The sequence below is a fragment of the Scyliorhinus canicula genome, chromosome 1 (genome assembly GCF_902713615.1).
Source record: "Scyliorhinus canicula chromosome 1, sScyCan1.1, whole genome shotgun sequence".
In the NCBI taxonomy this organism is placed as follows: Eukaryota; Metazoa; Chordata; class Chondrichthyes; order Carcharhiniformes; family Scyliorhinidae; genus Scyliorhinus; species Scyliorhinus canicula.
This window is the reverse complement of record NC_052146.1, coordinates 109,684,805-109,703,453: the sequence shown is the minus strand read 5'-3', so window position 1 is coordinate 109,703,453 and position 18,649 is coordinate 109,684,805. Positions and strand designations below refer to the sequence as shown.

At 41.2% G+C, this 18,649-nt stretch overlaps 2 protein-coding genes across 2 annotated transcripts in view; one reads left to right on the top strand and one right to left on the bottom strand.

Moving 5' to 3' along the window:
• ppie (peptidylprolyl isomerase E (cyclophilin E)) overlaps positions 1-8,543 on the top strand; it is a 29,062-nt gene extending 20,519 nt beyond the window's left edge. The window contains exons 7-10 of the mRNA XM_038797422.1: positions 968-1,091; positions 4,079-4,264; positions 6,408-6,550; positions 8,342-8,543. Coding sequence (XP_038653350.1) covers positions 968-1,091; positions 4,079-4,264; positions 6,408-6,550; positions 8,342-8,410 — 522 coding nt within the window. The 3' untranslated portion in view covers positions 8,411-8,543. The remainder of the gene's footprint in view (positions 1-967; positions 1,092-4,078; positions 4,265-6,407; positions 6,551-8,341) is intronic.
• Positions 8,544-9,304: 761 nt separating this feature from the next.
• The window catches only part of LOC119977150 (homeobox-containing protein 1-like), a 121,353-nt gene continuing 112,008 nt past the window's right edge, over positions 9,305-18,649 (bottom strand). The window contains 1 exon segment of the mRNA XM_038818184.1: positions 9,305-11,439. Coding sequence (XP_038674112.1) covers positions 11,263-11,439 — 177 coding nt within the window. The 3' untranslated portion in view covers positions 9,305-11,262.

Here is an 18,649-nt window from a genome sequence, read left to right as displayed (position 1 = left end):
TAGCAGCGCGGGTTCAAGTACCAGCCTCCCCGAACAGGCGCCGGAATGTGGCGACTGGGGGCTTTTCACAGTAACTTCATTGAAGCCTACTTGTGACAATAAGCGATTATTATTATTATTATTATTATTATTCACTTTGACAAGCAGAACATTAAAGCTATTTATGGCATTTAAACTGGCTCAATGAGTTGGACTGCTGCAGAACATTCCTGTAGGGATAAGTGTATTTAAAAAAAAACTATTGTAATATATTGGAATCAAAGTAACATTTTATATTTTGCATGGGATGTGGGCATCGCTGGCTAGGCTAACATTTGTTGCCCATCCCTAATTGCCCTTGAGAACGTGGCGACGAGCCACTTCCTTGAACCACTGCAGTCCATCACATGTAGGTACACCACAGTGCTGCTGGAAGGAGTTCCAGGAATGTGATCCCATGACAGTGAAGGAACAATGATATATTTCCAAGTCAGGATGGAACGTGGCTTGGCGGGAATTTGGAACTGGTGACGTTCCCATGCTTCTGCTGCCCTTGTCCTTCTAGGTGGTCGAGGTCACGTGTTTGGAAGGAGCCCTGACAAGTTGTTGCAGTGCATCATGTAAATGGTACACACTTGTATTACATGTTATATCATTTAGCAAAATACTGGTACAAAGGTGAAGATGTGTGATGTGTGCATTATACTTTTAAAATGCTCCGTTCTGTAACCTACACAATATTTGAGATAAGTGATTAATTGGGTATAACGTGGCAAATAGCTTAAACTGAAGCACAGCATTAATGAATTATGTACATAAAATAGTGTCTTAAAAATGTGTAGATCTCCAGTTCTGTTCACTAATCAGGGATTGGTGCGATTTGTGAGATTAGAAAAATCTTTCTGGTTTTAAATGTGTGGATTTAAAAAAAATATATATTTTATTCACAATTTTAGATTTTGTTTCTTAAAGATTAATTTTTTTTCAGGGTGAACCACCAGCCAAAAAAACAAGAATCAATCCTCAAGTCTACATGGACATCAAAATTGGCAATAAGCCCGTTGGCAGATTACGCTTTTTATTACGAGCTGATGTTGTTCCAATGACTGCAGGTAAAGATTAACTTTGTCCATAGCTGTGACCTTTCTAATTATTGAGAACAAAGACCACATAAATTGTGTTAACAACTAAGTGCTTTTCCCCTTTTATTTACATTGTCTGCTAAATAAGCCATCGCTCTCTGGACCTTCCATCTGAGAGGAGTATGAGTGGCCCAGGGCTGGGTGGTTCATGGGTCATCTGTGGCAACCCATCAGGCTTAATTTGGCACTTTTCGGAGCGGTGAAGAAGTCAGACCAGAGAGTGAGTGGTCCGCAAGCTCCTGCCATCTCTGTTGGCAAATTAAGAATTGGGACGCCATTTAACAACCACCTGGTGGGAAGGCGGCCAATTAGGCGTAAAGGGGGCAGTCCCCGAGCCAAATCGCATGTCTAGGCCAGAAGGGTTTTGCCATGAATAGGAAGTTGCTCATAGCCCCCCTCCCATCTCAATCTTCCTGTTTCTTATGGTACGCTTAATAAGGTGGGGTGGGGAAAACTGGGGATGGAAAGCTTGGATGAGGTCAGAAACTAATCCTGCTTCAAACTTTCTTCCCTTTTTCAGTGACTTGATCAGAAAGATCCGAGTTGAAGAGTTACTATTTCTTAACTTCTTCATGGGGTAGGAACAAGGCACTTAGGAGCAGGAGTCGGCCATTCAACCTCCTTGAGCCTAAACCCAGGACCTTCAATAAGGCATGACCAATCTGATTGTGGTTTCAACTCCACTTTTGTTTGTCCCATAAACTCTGTTGTTCTTGTCCTTCTAACGTAGCCTTGAATAAATTCAATGACCAATCCTCCACTGCTCTCTGGGAAAGAGAATTCTACAGACTAATGACCGAGAGAACAAAATTCCCCTTGTCGCTGTCATTTCTTAAAAGGGAGAACTCTTATACTTAAACTGTGTCTCCCACAAGAGAAAACATCCTCCCAGTATCTACCTTTTAATAAATAAATTTAGAGTACCCAATTAATTTTTTCCAATTAAGGGGCAATTTAGCACAGCCAGTCCACCTAGCCTGCACATCTTTGGGTTGTGGGGGTGAAACCCACTCAAACACGGGGAGAATGTGCAAACTCCACACGGACAGTGACCCAGAGCCGGGATCGAACCTGGGACCTCGGCGCCGCGAGGTAGCAGCACTAATCACTGCGCCACCATGCTGCCCCCAGTATCTACTGTATTAAGTCCTTCTGGAACTTGTTTCAATAAGATCAACTTCCATTCTTCTAATCTCCAATCGGCATAGTCCCAACTTGTTTGACCTTTCTTCATACGCCCCTCATCCCAGGAATGAGTTGAGTGAACTTTCTCTAAACTGCTTCTAATGCAATTATATCTATTTTTTCAAATAAGGAGATAAAAACTGTACACAGTATTCCAGATATGCTCTCACCAAGGCCCTGCATGGTTGCAGTAGAACTTCCCTATTTTTATATCCCATTCTCCTTGCAATAAACGTCAACATTCCATTTACCTTCTTTTAAAAAAAAAAATTCAGAGTACCAAATTATTTTTTTTCCAATGAAGGGACAATTTAGCATGGCCGATCCACCTCCCCTGCACATCTATAGGTTGTAGGAGTGAAACCCATGCAGACACGGGGAGACCATTTGCCTTCCTAATCATTTGATGTGCCTGGGTCTATCTGGCAAACTCAGCACTTATTGCCCATCCATATTTGTCCTCGCGGAGGTGGTGAGCCACCCTTTTGAATACAGCTGAGTGGCTTGCTTGGCCATTTCAGAAGATGCCATGTTGCCATTGGTCTGGAGTCACATAGCTAGGTAAGCATGGCAGATTTCCTTCCCTAAAGGTCATTAGTTTTTTTTAAATTTAGAGTACCCAATTCATTTTTTCCAATTAAGGGGCAATTTAGCATGTTCAATCCACCTACCCTGCACATCTTTGGGTTGTGGGGGTGAGAGCCACTCAAACACGGGGAGAATGTGCAAACTCCACATGGACAGTGACCCAGAGCTGGGATCGCAGCGCCATGAGGCAGCAGTGCTAACCCACTGAGCCACCGTGCTGCCCCTAAAGGACATTAGTGAACACCATTAGTGAGACTAGCTTTTTATTTTAAATGTATTTAATTAATTGAATTTAAATTGCCCAGCTCCATGTCTTTAGATCATTCGTCCAGGTCTCTGGATTACCAGCCCAGTAACAAAACTATTATGTTACGACAGCCCTTTAATTCCTATGTTTTCTGATTTTATTTAAGATCTACAATAGTCTGGTTGTGAATTAAACATTATTTTTCTCACAAAATTGAACCACTAACGAGTAAGTAATTTCCTGAATAACTGAAAGGAAGAGTCATATTCAACTCCACAGTAACTCTTTCCCTCTCGGATTTCCAGCATTTCCTGTGTTTTTTCCAGATTTCCAGCATCCACAGTATTTTGTTTTTATTTCCACAATAACTGATATCTTAAGGATATAATTGTGTTCGAAGCAGTTCAGAGGTTCACTTGACTGATTCCTGGAATTAAAGGGATTATCTTTGAGGAAAGGTTGGGTCAATATCCATTAGAGTATAGAAGAATGAAAAGTGATCTTATTGAAACAAATAAGATCCTGAAGGGTCTTGACAGGATGGATGCTGAGAGGATGTTTCCCCTTTTGGGGAATGTAGAACTAGGGGACACCGTTGAAAAATTAGGGATCTCTCATTTTAGACTGAAATTAGGAGAATTTTTTCTCTGAGAGCTGATAGTCTGGACAATTCTCTTCCCCAGAGAGCAGGAGGCTGGTCATTGAATATATTCAAGGCTATGTTAGACAGATTTTTGATTGACAAGTGGAGTCAAGGATTATGGGCGACACGTTGAAAAGAACAGTTAGGCCACAATCAGATCAGCCATGTTCATATTGAATGGTGGTACAGGTTCGAGAGCCCAAATGGCCTACTCCACTCCTTATTCTTGTGTATAGTTTAATAAGATTCCTCAACTTGTTCTTTTGTGGATATTTAACAAAACATTTCTTTCAGAGAATTTCCGCTGTCTCTGTACACACGAGAAAGGATTTGGGTTTAAAGGAAGCAGCTTCCATCGTGTCATCCCACAATTCATGTGTCAGGGTGGCGACTTCACCAACCACAATGGAACTGGCGGAAAATCCATCTACAGCAAGAAGTTTGATGATGAAAACTTTATCCTAAAGCACTCAGCACCAGGTACAATGTTTCAACTTAAAAAAAAAAAAAATTGTCCAGTCAGTTTTAGATTGAAATGTAATCAATAGAATCCCGACATGCAGAAGAGCACCCTGCCTTATCCCCACAACCCCACATAAGCTGCACATCTTTGGACACTAAGGGAACATTTTAGTATGGCCAATCCACCTAACCTGCATGTCTTTGGAATCTTAGTGTGTAATCTGCAGCTTCCCATCCTTCAGCTGGACATGGTGAGAAACATTGAAATATGTAGTGAGTGCTGATCTTAACCAGCTTCCATGTTCTCTCTGCTGGGTGACAATCTGGAAACTCCAGCGCAGGAGGAGCTCATTGGCTGCTTTAAGTTACCATCCATTCACTTCAAAGGCTGCACAAAAGGAACCAGAGGGAATGTTAGCTTTTGGCCCAGTTACTTAAGTTCTGTATCACTCTATTGGTTGGTTCACCTGCAAATGGTAAACAAGGTACCTGTCTGTGTATGGAAAAGTTATGAACATGTTAATATATTTTATTTATAGATGGATGTTGACAATGTTTACAGGTTTTTGTAAACATATATTATAACAATGGATCCTTGAAAATTCTGATCAGAAACTGCCTTAGAAAGTAGATAAGTGCCTAATGAGCATTCTATTATCGCAGTTTCTCAGTTTGTCAAATTGCTATTTCCCTCAATTTTTCCCTCTTCATGTTCCTTAAGCTGCAACAGGATATCACAAATGCTAGAAGTTTTTTTGTTTTGTGTCATTCTAGATGCTGAACATTGGCAGACTATTTGATTGTGGTGGGCCTCACAGTTCAAGCTGAAACTCCCCTTTCCCAGTGCCTTCCCAAGTACAATCAGGAGCAGGAACCAGGTTTCTCCTTTTCTTGAGCACAGAGGACACTGGAACCACTGGTAGTGTCCCCATCACTGTTCCATGATAAGATCAACGAACTCCACATTGCCCAAGAATTGAACCTATGGGGCAGGATTCTCCCCCACCCGGTGGGGTGGGGGGGTCCCGACGACGAGGAGTGGTGTGAACCACTCCGGCGTCGGGCCCCCCCCAAAGGTGCGGAATCCTCTGCACCTTCGTGGCTAGGTCGGCGCCGCAGTGGTTTGCGCCCTGCTGGTTGGCGGGGAAAGGGCTTGGCGCCACGCCAACCGGCGCCGAAGGGCCTCTGCCGGCTAGCTCGAGTTGGCGCATGCGCGGGAGCGCCATTGTGTGCTGGCGTCATCCCAGCGCATGCGCAGATGGATTCGTCTTCGCACCAGTCATGGCGGACCACTACAGCCGCCGGTGCGGAGGAATAGAGTGCCCCCACAGCAGAGGCCCACTTGCAGATCGGTGGGCCCCGATCGCGGGCCAGGCCACCGTGAGGGCACCTTCCGGGTCCAGATCCCCCCCCCGAGGCTGCCCGCGCAGCCAGATCCCGCCGGTAAGGACCTACTCTAATTTATGCCAGCGGGACTGGCTGAAAACCGGCGGCCACTTGCGGGCCGGAGAATCGCCGGGGGTGGCGCTGCTAGCGGCCGCCGCGATTCCTGCCCCCGCCAAATCTCCGGCACCCGGTGGGGAAGGGATTCATGCCGCCCCTACGGTGATTCTCCAACCCAGCGGTGGATCGGAGAATCCCGCCCATGAACTCCAGAGGCGATATGACCAATACTTCAGGAGGTGATGCATTTATCACCTGGAACGGATGGAAAAATCCAATATTTTGCTGCTTTTAGTTATTTATATCTTCTCTATGCAGTCAGTTTTATTGCAGTTTGCTAGGTAATGGTTTCATTCCATTCTCTGAAGGATATTTTCCTGCACCTGGAGTGTAATAATTCCTACTCTAACTTTGCAAGCTTTTTTCTTATTTTTAATAAAATTATAATACCCCATTCTTTATTTTTCCAATTAAGATGCTGTTTAGTGTGGCCAATTCACCTACCCTGCACATCTTTGGGTTGTAGGGGTGCGACCCACCAGACAAGGGGGAGAATGTGCGAACTCCACACGGACAGTGACCCAGGGACCGGGATTGTAACTTTGCAATCTAAGGAGCTAATTGAAATAAGGACCATGTTTTGGAAGATGGGGAGATTATGCTAAATTGTAGACTGTTTAACATTGCACATAGTGTTTATGATCTGTTTATTGTTTAGGTTTGCTGTCGATGGCAAACTCTGGAACAAACACAAATGGCTCTCAGTTTTTCATTACCCTTGATAAAACAGACTGGTTGGATGGAAAGCACGTGGTATTTGGGGAAGTGGTGGAGGGAATGGATGTTGTCAGACAGATTGAAGTGAGTATAAAATTTGAGAGCATGTTATTTTGTCTAGTTTTTCTTTCTTTCCATCTCCAAATTACTTACTCCACAATCCCAAATGGTGAAGAATGTTAACGCCAACCTCCTCCCAATAAAAAAATACTTGATGATCTAGGCAGCAAATCCAGGTGGACTATGGTTCATTTTCCGTGATCTTTAATGCCTGTGAGCATTCAAACTCCTTCATTTTTTCCATTTAAATTACTTTGTATTAATATATTTGATACAGGGCCTTGGTGAGACCACACCTGGAGTAGTGTGTGCAGTTTTAGTCTCCTCATCCAATAATGAATTTATACTTGCCATAGAGGGAGTGCAGCGAGGATTCACCAGACTGATTCCTGGGATGGCACGATTATCATATGAGGAGGGATTGGGTTGACTAGGCTGGTATTCAATTTAATTTTGAAGAATGAGAAGGGATCTCATTGAAACGTATAAAACTCTGACAGGCTGGACAGACTGGATGCAAGGATGTTGTTTCCCCTGGGGCGGGGTTTACAGTCTCAGGATACGAGGTAGGCCATTTAGGGCTGAGATGAGGAGAAACGTCTTCACTCAAGAGGGTGGTGAACCTGTGGAATTCTCCACCACAGAAGGAGGCCAGATCACTGAATACACTGAGTATGCACTGTGTATGTTCCTCGGCTGCAGAAAAATACTTTTCCCTGTACTTCTGTACATGTGACAATAAATCAAACAACATGTAGGAAATAGATAGATTTCTAGACTCTAAAAATGTCAAGGGTATGGGGAGAGCACAAGAATGTGACATTGAGATGATCCTGGTGAATGGCAGACCAGGCCAGCATTTATTTGTAATTGAAAATATTGAGCATTCTCTGAAATCCTTTAATAAATCATTTATATGTTGCCTCAGGACGACTATATGAATATTGCCAATGATGAAATGAAATGAAAAATGAAAATCGCTTGTTGTCGGAAGTAGGCTTCAAATGAAGTTACTGTGAAAAGCTCCTAGTCGCCACATTCTGGCACCTGTTCGGGGAGGCTGGTACGGGATGAATTTAGGGAGAAGCAGCACTGGGCTACCAAAGGTTCTTGGGTCAGGGAGCCAGAGTAGACTGTTTTGTGCAGAGACTAGAACCATCCAGCCTGTGTCGGGGGAGTGGGTGTGGAGAGAAGGACAGGTTATGCTTTTTCAAATGCATAGGAGAGGATGTGATCAGGACCCAGCTGAAGAGTGAAAGCTTCTGCTCAAGTTCAAAACCTAAGTTCACAGCTTCTGAATGAGGGAATATCTGTGCATGTGAAAATTACTGGAGCAAGTGAAATGGGCTATTTTGTGATCGTCATAGACTGCTGAATTTCTAACATTGTTTAGGAATGATTGTTTTGTTCTTCTAAAGAGAATTGTGATTTATTTGTTGGTTGATTGCTTTATAGCGAGTGGGAAACTGAAGTCAGTTAACATTCTTTGTTTTAGAGAACTCATAAGCTTTCCCTGAAGGCAAAGCATTTAAATGTACAATTTGTTCAATATTCAGGCAAAGAAACTTAATCCATTAAAGTGTTTTTGTACTGCAGATCTGAATGATATAGGCAAAGCTTTTGGCAATATTGGCATTTTACAATGCAGGATAACTCAAACCTGACCATAACAGTAAATGTCTTTAATGCTTCAGCCTCTGTTTATAAAAATGATCAAACCCAATGGATTTTTAAAAAATAAATCGGCAACGATAAGTTGAGTTTTCTCTGATTATTTTAACTTAACTTTTTTATTGCCCAATTTTTGTATTCTAGGCACAAGGTTCTAAGGATGGAAAGCCAAAACAGAAAGTGATCATCTCAGACTGCGGAGAGTATGTGTGATTCCAGTGGTTGTAAAACAGCTCCAGGAGATTTCAATCCTTTTTTTATATTTAATATTATCTATAAAGATTTCCAACTGATAAAGATTTGTGTAAATACCTTTCAACATGCAAAATAAAATCATTAAAAAAAATGTTGGCCTTTTTCTTCACCAATAAGCACATGGGCAGCGCAGTAGTTAGTACTGCTGCCTCACGGTGTCGAGGACCCAGTTCGATCCCGGCTCTGGGTCACTGTCCATGTAGAGTTTGCACATTCTCCTCATGTCTGCGTGGGTCTCACCCCCACAACCCAAAATGATGTGCAGGGTAGGTCAATTGGCCTCACCGAATTGCCCCTTAATTGAAAAAATATGAATAAGTGCACACAACTTAAAAACATTTCTATAAAAATTTGTGTGTAAAAGCTAAATATCCAGGTATTTTTATTTTAATTAAAATTATAGACGAATCAATGGTTAGGGTTCAGACATTTAAAAGATACTTTTGGACTAGAGAGATTATTGTAGGTACACATGGAAAGCAGAAAGAGGCCATTCAGCTCGTTGTGCCTGTATTGAAGAACCAGTCTCCTGCATTCAAACTCTTAGAATATTTCCCACCTAAGACCCCAGTAAGATGGCTGCGATATCCCATCAGATTTAAACATTATGAGGATATTTCTGTTTTGATTTTTAGAAAAAGTTACCTCAATTCTGCAGTTTGCGAATTATGTGGCATATTAACACGAGAATGTGCTCCCAAATCTATCCTAAAGTATCCTTTAACAGAAAAATCACATTACAATTTGTGATCAAAGGGTTTTGAGAGAGTTTTATAACGTCAAGAACAGCAATTTTTAGATAATTGATAAATGAAATGAGTTTGTTCTTTAAAAAAAACACATCAAGCCCAGTTGAGTATGTTTATTGCTTTATTGGGGTAAAATAAAATTTGAACTAACCAAAAATTCAATTAATGAAAATATACAAAAACTATAAATTGGGTTCTATAACAGTCTACTGTCAAAAGGCACTAATCCAGACCATTAACTACAAATTATATACATGTGGAAGCATATGTATGGACACTGAACAAAGGACAGGATATACAAGCACAGAACACAAATAAACCAAATTCTTACAATGCTCTTTTCCTCTTTATTTCCAGTCACTTTCTTGGGACAGAATAAATGGAAGGGCATTTGTATCCCACTAATGTGCTATCATGCATTGCATGATGAACAGTTTATGACTCTGTCCCTGTAATGTAGTGTCTTAAACTGCTTGGATTACAGTTCTGTGGTTTTGAGCATTAAGGTCCTAGATCTGATGTGTATTTCCAACATTTTCTGTTTCTACTCCAATGCCTGGCTTGATGCTCAAATCCATTAGCCAAGCTTCTGGTGAACTCCCATCAGTTCTTGTCTCAATCACTGGGTGCACTGTCTTGCAGTTGTGTTTACGAAGAAAAACTGATACAGGCCATCCTTCTTCACTCAGCCATACCCCCACCCCAAACTCCCAAAAGGTCCTTGCCTTTACAAAAAGTGCACCTGTTGGCTTGAGCACAGAGTGGCATAGGCATCAGTCACTAAGCTGTGGCTGTTTCACCTACAGTTCTTCAATTAAAGGAGGTGAAAGACCACATAGAGGGAAAGTATAATTTTTAACGGTATTGGTAAACCGATGATGGCTATTATAAATTCCACAATATAGACGCATCAATAGTTGATAATTCAGTAGATCAATTTTCTCTTGCATATTTTTGTATATATGTAGACACAGTTAACCTCTGGATATAGACACTAAACCAGTGCCTTCAAGTGGAAAATAACCCGAGCATTAACTATTATGGCAGTAATTTTGTCAACAAATTAGTGAATACACATTCATAGTTGCCTTGCTGAATTTTAGTACAAGCATAACTGAAAACTGTTTTCAAGCATGTGTTGCTACAATAGTTTAACAGACCCTATTCAATCTATAATTAGACTTTTTTTACAATCTGAGTTTGGTTAAACTGATACAAGATGTCCTGTATTTCCTTGGTACTAAATAAAAGTACATGTGAAAAGTTACTTACATACAGTGCATAAAAAGAGTAATTTTAATAACAGTAATGATTTTACAGTGTACAGTATTTCAATAGTTACTAAAAAAAACACAGCAAAATTACATAAAATGCTTGTAAATTGTACAGAAAGAAATTTGGATGCTCCCCTTTACACACCTTTTTGAGAAACCATGTTTCTTTTACTTTGAAAGCTGATGCTGGAAGCTGGTCTAATCCAGTCAATGAAGAGGTCTAAATGGGCACTGCTGTTACTGCTGTGCTGTGGGCAGTGTAATTATGCACCGTATATAATTTTCTTAAGTATGCAACTGATCTGCTACTTTTATACACTAAAACATACTAGAGTACAAAAAGTAATTTATTTCAAAAAGTGCTTTAAAAAATATTTACAATAATCGGATGTAATTGGACTATCATTGATGATTTTAGAAGTATGACATTTACACTGGCCAGACTCTGTTAGTTGGTGAATGATGAAGTGTTACCCTTTGGATCTCAGAATAGGGGTTGGAAAGATGATGTGTGTAGCATTAATATTTTATGTATATACATATATATCTTGCAAAACTATAGACTTAAAACCTGTCTTTGTTATACACATAACTCAACAGTCTTTCACAGAAATTACTAGCTGGGGGAAGCCCAAGTTTGTCTTTTAAATAACCAGACAATTAAATAGGATAGAAAGTTAAGTGCAATACACTGCCCACAGTACAGCGGGGTACCCTTTAATCAGGCAGAATGAATAGTATAATACTGTACCTTTTCTATTGACCAATAGTGCAATTTTTTTTAAGTTCAAGGTTCACCAGTCCAGGTCAGATTGCTCACTTTTTTGTGAATGTCAATTCTCCATGTTGGTCTAACAATTCGCCAAATTTCCACGTAGGTGCTATTGTAATCTCTTACACTGTCATCCATCACAATTAGATGGGGCATACAAATGGACATGGTGATTATTTGTACAAACCTCACCTAAAATAAATGAAACCACATGAAGTCATACAATTAGGCATGCCATAAAATCATGATGTTATTTAAGTTATTTGAAAAGCTAGATGGCTAGCATCTGTTACCCCTGATAAAAGTTTTTGACATCATCATAAGCAGTGCTCCAAAAAATAATTATCTACATGAAAGTTTGACTTTGAGATGCATAGAATTATAATAAACTTTTAGTCTATTGCTATTACAATTAGTTATATTAAATTATTTTAGGGAAACAACACATTGTGATGTCCATAATTTCTAATCCAGCAAATTGAGTATTTTGCTTAATATTGATAATAATAGATCTGTGAGCATATTAATTTTAGGTTAATTATTCAAGACATTTAGTAATATTTTGTTAGTTGTAGACACTACTTGAAAAATTGGTTGAAGATTTTTTCAAATTATGAACATCAGTATGCTAAGGTCTTTAACAAATGTCAACTATAAAGAGTCATACAGAGATACTACAAATCAAGATATTAATAGTACAAACATTGATTTTAACTAGTATATGTATGTTTTTAAAAATTGACGTTCCTGGCTCAGAACATTAAAACCTAACTTCTAAGAAATGCAGATTCTACTTTGTAATCTTTGTGGGTTCCTTCACGAAATAAAGAAAAAATGATTTTCATTCCTATGGTGTCTTTCCAAATATCCCAAAGTGCTTTACAGCCAATGAGTATGACAGAATTGGGCAGCGAACCTGGTCCAAGACTTTCTCCAATGTCACTCTGAAATAACTATTGGGAGGATTGGTATAGCACAGACAAGGTGCAAAGTACCTAACCCACCATTACCTTCCTGCAATAATGTGCCTCTGTCCGAACCAGTCTAACTGTTGCTATCTTCATGGCTTAAGGAGACAGTATTCATTACAGACCCAAGCCCACTGAGAACTTAGTTTAGAATGTCCATTTTTATTTTATATAAGACCCTTGCACTCCTAACCCTAATTACACTGAGTCTGCAGCCGCCACCCGAAGTTCCCGACGGCTGATACGTGGTTAGAACCACGCCGTCGGGAACTCGGTCAGTTGCGTGCCGGGGGGGGGGGGGGGGGGGGGGGGGCTCTGTCAATGGTCCCCTACCCGCGCTGCGTAGATCGCGCACGAGAGACTCCGAGCGATTCTCCGGGAACGCGATTTTGGCGTGGAGGGTCAGATAATCCAGCCCAGGGTTTTAGTAAATCACATTGTTTTTTTCCCAATACATTTAAAGTACCAACTCATTTTTTTCCAATTAAGGGGCAATTTAGCATGGTCACTCCACCTACCCTGCACATCTTTGGGTTGTGGGGGAAAATGTACAAACTCCAACGGATAGTGACGCAGTGCCGGGATCGAACGTGGTATCTCGGTGCAGTGAGGCACCATGCCACCGTGCTGGCTAAATCACATCATGTTTTATAAGATCTGGAACAGAACCAATTAGCAAAAAAAAAAAGGCCTATGAATGGATTTAATATTCCTGATACTCCCAGCAGGGAGAACTGATGGAAAACTTGTATAATTTCCGTGGGGATGGCTGGACTGAATTAAGTGCCTAGCAGGCACTTAAACGGCCAGTGTCAGGTCTTCCCTGATTTAGACTCTGTCTGCAGAAATTCCATCTGCCAAGAGCTACTGGCTAATCGGAGGCCAGAAGTTCTTCATTGTTTTTTTTTAAATTTAGAGTACCCAATTATTTTTTCCAATTAAGGGGCAATTTAGCATGGCCAATTCACCTAATCTGCACATCTTTGGGTTGTGGGGGCGAAACTCATGCAGACACGGGGAGAATGTGCAAACTCCACACGGACAGTGACCCAGGGTCGGGATTCGAACCCGGGTCCTCAGCGCCGTAGGCAGCAATGCTAACCACTGTGCCACCGTGCTGCCCAAGTTCTTCATTGTTGGCAGTGCTGCCAGGAGCAATGGCTGCTGCTCATAGTTCTCTGGGGCTTCACCAGGGATTGTTGTTAAGATTAGAACACAGAACATACAGTGCAGAAGGAGGCTATTCGGCCCACTTACGCACTCACTTCCACCCTATCCCCGTAACCCAATAACCCCTCCTAACCTTTTTGGTCACTAAGGGCAATTTATCATGGCCAATCCACCTAACCTGTACGTCTTTGGACTGTGGGAGGAATCCGGAGCACCAGGAGAACATGCAGACTCCGCACAGACAGTGACCCAGCGGGGAATCGACCCTGGTGCTGTGAAGCCACAGTGCTATCCACTTGTGTGGCCGTGCTGCCCTGATACTTAAGGCTCAGGTGATTTGGAGGGAGGGAGGGGTGGTTGCAGGAAGAAGATCGGAGGCAAAGGCAGGGAAGTGACTTTCAGCAACCCCCTTCCTGGTGCTGGCCCTCGATCAGGCACAGAGCGTCTGACAGTAAGGGACACGCTGGAAGGGGTGTTGGGTTTATCGGGAGGCACAGGAAAGCCATTTAATCCCCGAGCCACCACTAATTTCCTGTGGGCTCTGCGGCAATTGGTGTTAATTGACTCACTAATGAAGCTAAATGACATCCCACCATGAGTGGATGAGTTTCCCACATTGGCTCCTTCCCTTATCACAGGTTTTCCTGTTGTCTAAAAGCTTGTGCGTGGCTTTTCCCATAATTAAGTGAGCCTGGCTGCCATATTTACTGCAGTGGCTGGCTGGATTACATTCCGTCCACTCTGATTGCCCCCAATTATATGTTGCTTGCAAACCTCTGAGACACGTTAAGGGTTTAAACTGCTGCTTGCTTCAGTCATAAATGAAACTACAATTGTAAATTAACATGTACTCATCCCATTACTAAAGCTTTTTTGAATACCTTGAATACAGGATCTTTCCCCACACTTAACAGAACTTGAACAGGCCAGCAGCCTGATCATAAATTTATCCTGACAGTTTCTGAAAATCTGACCACATGTCGAATCTTGTAATCTTACTTGTGCTTACTCAACATAAACCGGGGGACTGATTTATCAAATGAAGATTAGATCAAATGTTTCAAATGAATGCCTGGTACCATGTCGCTACACACAGCTACAATCATTTAATTGCATTTGAAAGGCTAAACGAAATGCAAGAAGTGATTAGCTAAATATTAACTGAACTGAAGAATGAAAACAACCATGCCAATATGCTATAATTCTGTTGTCATCAACCTAAACCTTTTGACTGTTTCTCTCTCCACAGATGCTTTTAGACCTGCTGAATTTTTCAATATTTTCTGCTGTTTCCAGTTTCTGCAGCATTTTGATTCTGTGCCAATAAACAATCTAACAATCATTATGGATACAGAATACTGGACTAAAAGAAGCTCATGCACATTTTTCAGATGTTGAGTCTTATGTACTCTAAAGAAAGGAATCATGAATAATATAGGACCACTGTCCGTGTAGAGTTTGCACATTCTCCCCCTCTCTGCGTGGGTCTCACCCCCACAACCCAAAGATGTGCAGGGTAGGTGCATTGGCCAGGCTAAATTGCCCCTTAATTGGAAAAAAAAGAATTAGGTAGTCTAAAAATTAAAAAAAACATAATATAGGACAATGGAGCCTCATTGAACAGAAACACAAGCTTTCAAATGCAAAGGTACAAACTTCAGTTCACAAAGTAATATGCTGGTCAAACCTATATCCTTATCTGCAATTTACAAATTTAGAATTTATTTTTGAAGATGGTTGTCTTGTCTACATCAGCCTGATGTAACAGTTATGCGGAAATAATTCTTCACAGCAGTGAGTGTATGGAACAGGATTTTCTTTTTTTTTTAAATATAAATTTAGAGTACACAATTTTTTTCCCAATTAAGGAGCAATTTAGCGTGGGCAATCCACCTGCACATCTTTGGGTTGTGGGGGTGAGCCCGCGCAGACACGGGGAGAATGTACCAAACTCCACATGGACAGTGACCTGGATGAGTTTCCCACATTGGCTCCTTCCCTTATCACAGGTTTTTCTGTTGTCTAAAAGCTTATGCATGGCTATTCCCATAATTTAGTGAGCCTGGCTGACATATTTACTGCAGTGACCTGGGGTCAGGATCGAACCTGGGTCCTCGGTGCCCTGAGGCAGCAGTGCCAACCACTGCGCCACCTCAGAACAGGACTTTCTTTGTTCGCCTTTTGAAACAGAATCATAAACATCATTGGAAAGTTTACAACTGCACTACAAATGCAGATCCTTCTTAGCATATCTCTGATTTCTTCTAAACAGCAAGTAGGAATCCTTCCTCCGATTTGGATCGGTTATCCTTCAGAGATGACAAGTAAAAATGCTCACAAAGTTTGTTTCTGCAACAGCTGTTAAGACTTTTTGCTAATTATTTTCACAGGTAGTAATGGTATTGTACGGGAGGCCAAGGTGAAGGTTGGTTTAGACATAATGTTCAAAAGTAACACTTCTTTATGAATTGAACTTCAATTTTGTATCCTATTCAATAAGCCTGAGGCTGATCTAAACTCTTGTCAGCAGCTACTTGTGTCAGAAGAAACTGGGGGGGGGGGGGGGGGGGGAATGTACACAACCCTCCTCCTGCTGCAAGCAAACTCCTTGTCAATGGTTCATGGGACAATGAGGGTGTAGAAATATCCAAATTTTAATTTGTCCTATCATCCTAGATAGTTGGGACGTGTCTCTGAGGAGGAACGCAACTTCAAAGTGTTTTATTTTAAAACAATAAATAGAATGAATAAAATTTATTTCAAAAAATAATTTGACACTATCAACCAACAGCATCCTTCAATATCATGCAGTATAAATGCTTGAGTATATTTACTCAGTAAAATAAAGTGCATAATTTTAGTACACGTTGAGCATCCGTTATTCATAATGCTAGGGGCCGAGTGCCTCAGATTCCAGAATTTTTCAAATTTTGAATACCAGTATAGGTGTCGGTGTGAAACATCGCATAGCTAGCGGATCTAGAAACATGACTTTTACTAGAAACGTGATTTTAGTACTCAAAACAAAGTGCAGATTTCAGAGCTTTCTGAATTTCGGAACTTTGAATAAAGGATACTTCTGTTCAGGTTAGTTGTAGGACTCTAGTTGTGATATTTGAAAGGCAGTACAGTGGCTGTAAAATTGATCTAGACAGTCCTTTTTTTCTAAAAAAAAAGAGGCAACTTTGGAATTTGTTTGGAATTGATCTCGAGAGCCAATTTTCACGAAATTTTACTCTTGGTTGTTTAGTAGAATGGAACTTGATTACTGATGAAAAAAACAATTTTGTCAAAGCTTTTCATCTTGCACTGATCAGGACAATCATAAGTACACCAATGTCAGAGGAATAATAGCTTTATACTATTTGAAAAGAGGGTGCTAATTGGTTGCCAAGCAGATTCTGATTGGTAGAGGTGTTGCCATGGAGAATGCGGCAGTTGATAGTGACTGACAGGTAACTGCCATTGTTTTAAATTCATGGTATCCTTGCTCTTGTCCTGCTGAGTGCAAGATGAAAAGCTTTGACAAAATGTCTGTGCAGCAGTAATGACATTTATTATTATTATTTTCACTTAACTAAGATTGTGCTTTTTAAGCTTGCTTTTCTGACTGTAATACAGACAATTAGAGCTGTTGATATTTTTCATGCAGTTTTCTCCTACTTATAATAATAATCTTTATTGTCATAGGTAGGCTTACATTGCAATGAAGTTACCGTGAAAAGTCCCTAGTCGCCACAGTCCTGCGCCTGTTCAGGTGCACAGAGGAAGAATTCAGAATGTCCAAATTACCTAACAGCATGTCTTTGGGACTTGTGGGAGGAAACCGGAGCACCCGGAGGAAACCCACGTATCAAGGGGAGAACGTGCAGACTCCACGCCGACAGTGACCCAGCCGGGAATCAAACCTGGGACCCTGGTGCTGTGAAGCCACAGTGCTAACCACTGTGCTACCGTGCTGCCTATTCATGATATCCACAAATGCACATTTTAAAATATGTTACTGGACAGCAATAAGAAGAATGAGTGTTGACTTTATTATCATGTCCTCTTTGGCCCAGGCCGTTGAGACTAATTTTACCATCCCACCTCATTTTAAATCAATGAACTTTACATAAACCAATCGGTTTCAGTTTCAATAACACAATAATTAAGTCTTCATTTCACTATTTTCAATTCACTGCTTGTCAGTTATAATGTGTGGGATATTATAGATGTGCAATGGAACTTTACAGCTCCACATCTGTTGAATTTAAATCAGTAAATGCCAATTGTATATTTAAATAGAATTTGTACATTGAAATAGTGTGATTCTCAGGGTTTTAAAAATAAATTTAGAGTACCCAATTAATTATTTCCAAGGGGCAATTTAGCGTGGCCAATCCACCTACCCTGCACAACTTTGGGTTGTGGGGATGAAACCCATGCAAACATGGGGAGAATGTGCAAACTCCACACGGACAGTGACCCAGGGCCGGGATCAAACCTGGGATCTCGGTGCCGTGAGGCAGCAGTGCTAACCACAGCACCATCATGCTGCCCATGATGCTCAGGTTTAAAGTTTTACAAGCTTGGGCAGCATGGTGGCTCAGTGGGTTAGCCCTGTTGCCTCACAGCGCCGAGTTCCCAGTTTTGATCCCAGCTCTGGGTCACTGTCCATGTGCAGTTTGCACATTCTCCCAGTGTTTGCGTGGGTTTCACCCCCACAACCCAAAGATGTGCAGGCTAGGTGGATTGGCCACGCTAAAGTGCCCCTTAATTGGAAAAAAAACGATTGGGTACTCTAAATTTTTACAAACTTAACTGGCGCTTCACTGATGTATGTAGTTTGCAATATAAGGGCCGGAATTCTCTGGCTGTTGGGATTCTCTTTTTCCGCTGGCAGCATAACTCCCCCTGTGGCTTTCCCGGCAGCATGGGGTGGCTTTATTGGGAAGAGAGAATCCCGCCATTGGCAAATGATGCGCTGCCGAAAAACCGGTGGCTGGAGGACCAGAATGCTGTTCAAAATCCAATAATTAATTCTGCACTAGAGAACCTATAAAAGGCTCACCCTATAAATGGTTAAGTCATTGTTAGACAATTATATGTAGTCTTGTGCAGTCTGTAATATAGATGACATTAAAGCCACACACTATGAAATTCACCAGGATCACGCACGGAGTGTGATTAGAGACTTAAACTACGACTATTTCTACCAGAACACGGAAGTTTGAGATGGGATTTAATAGATACTCTTAAAATTTGAAGGATTTTCATAGAGT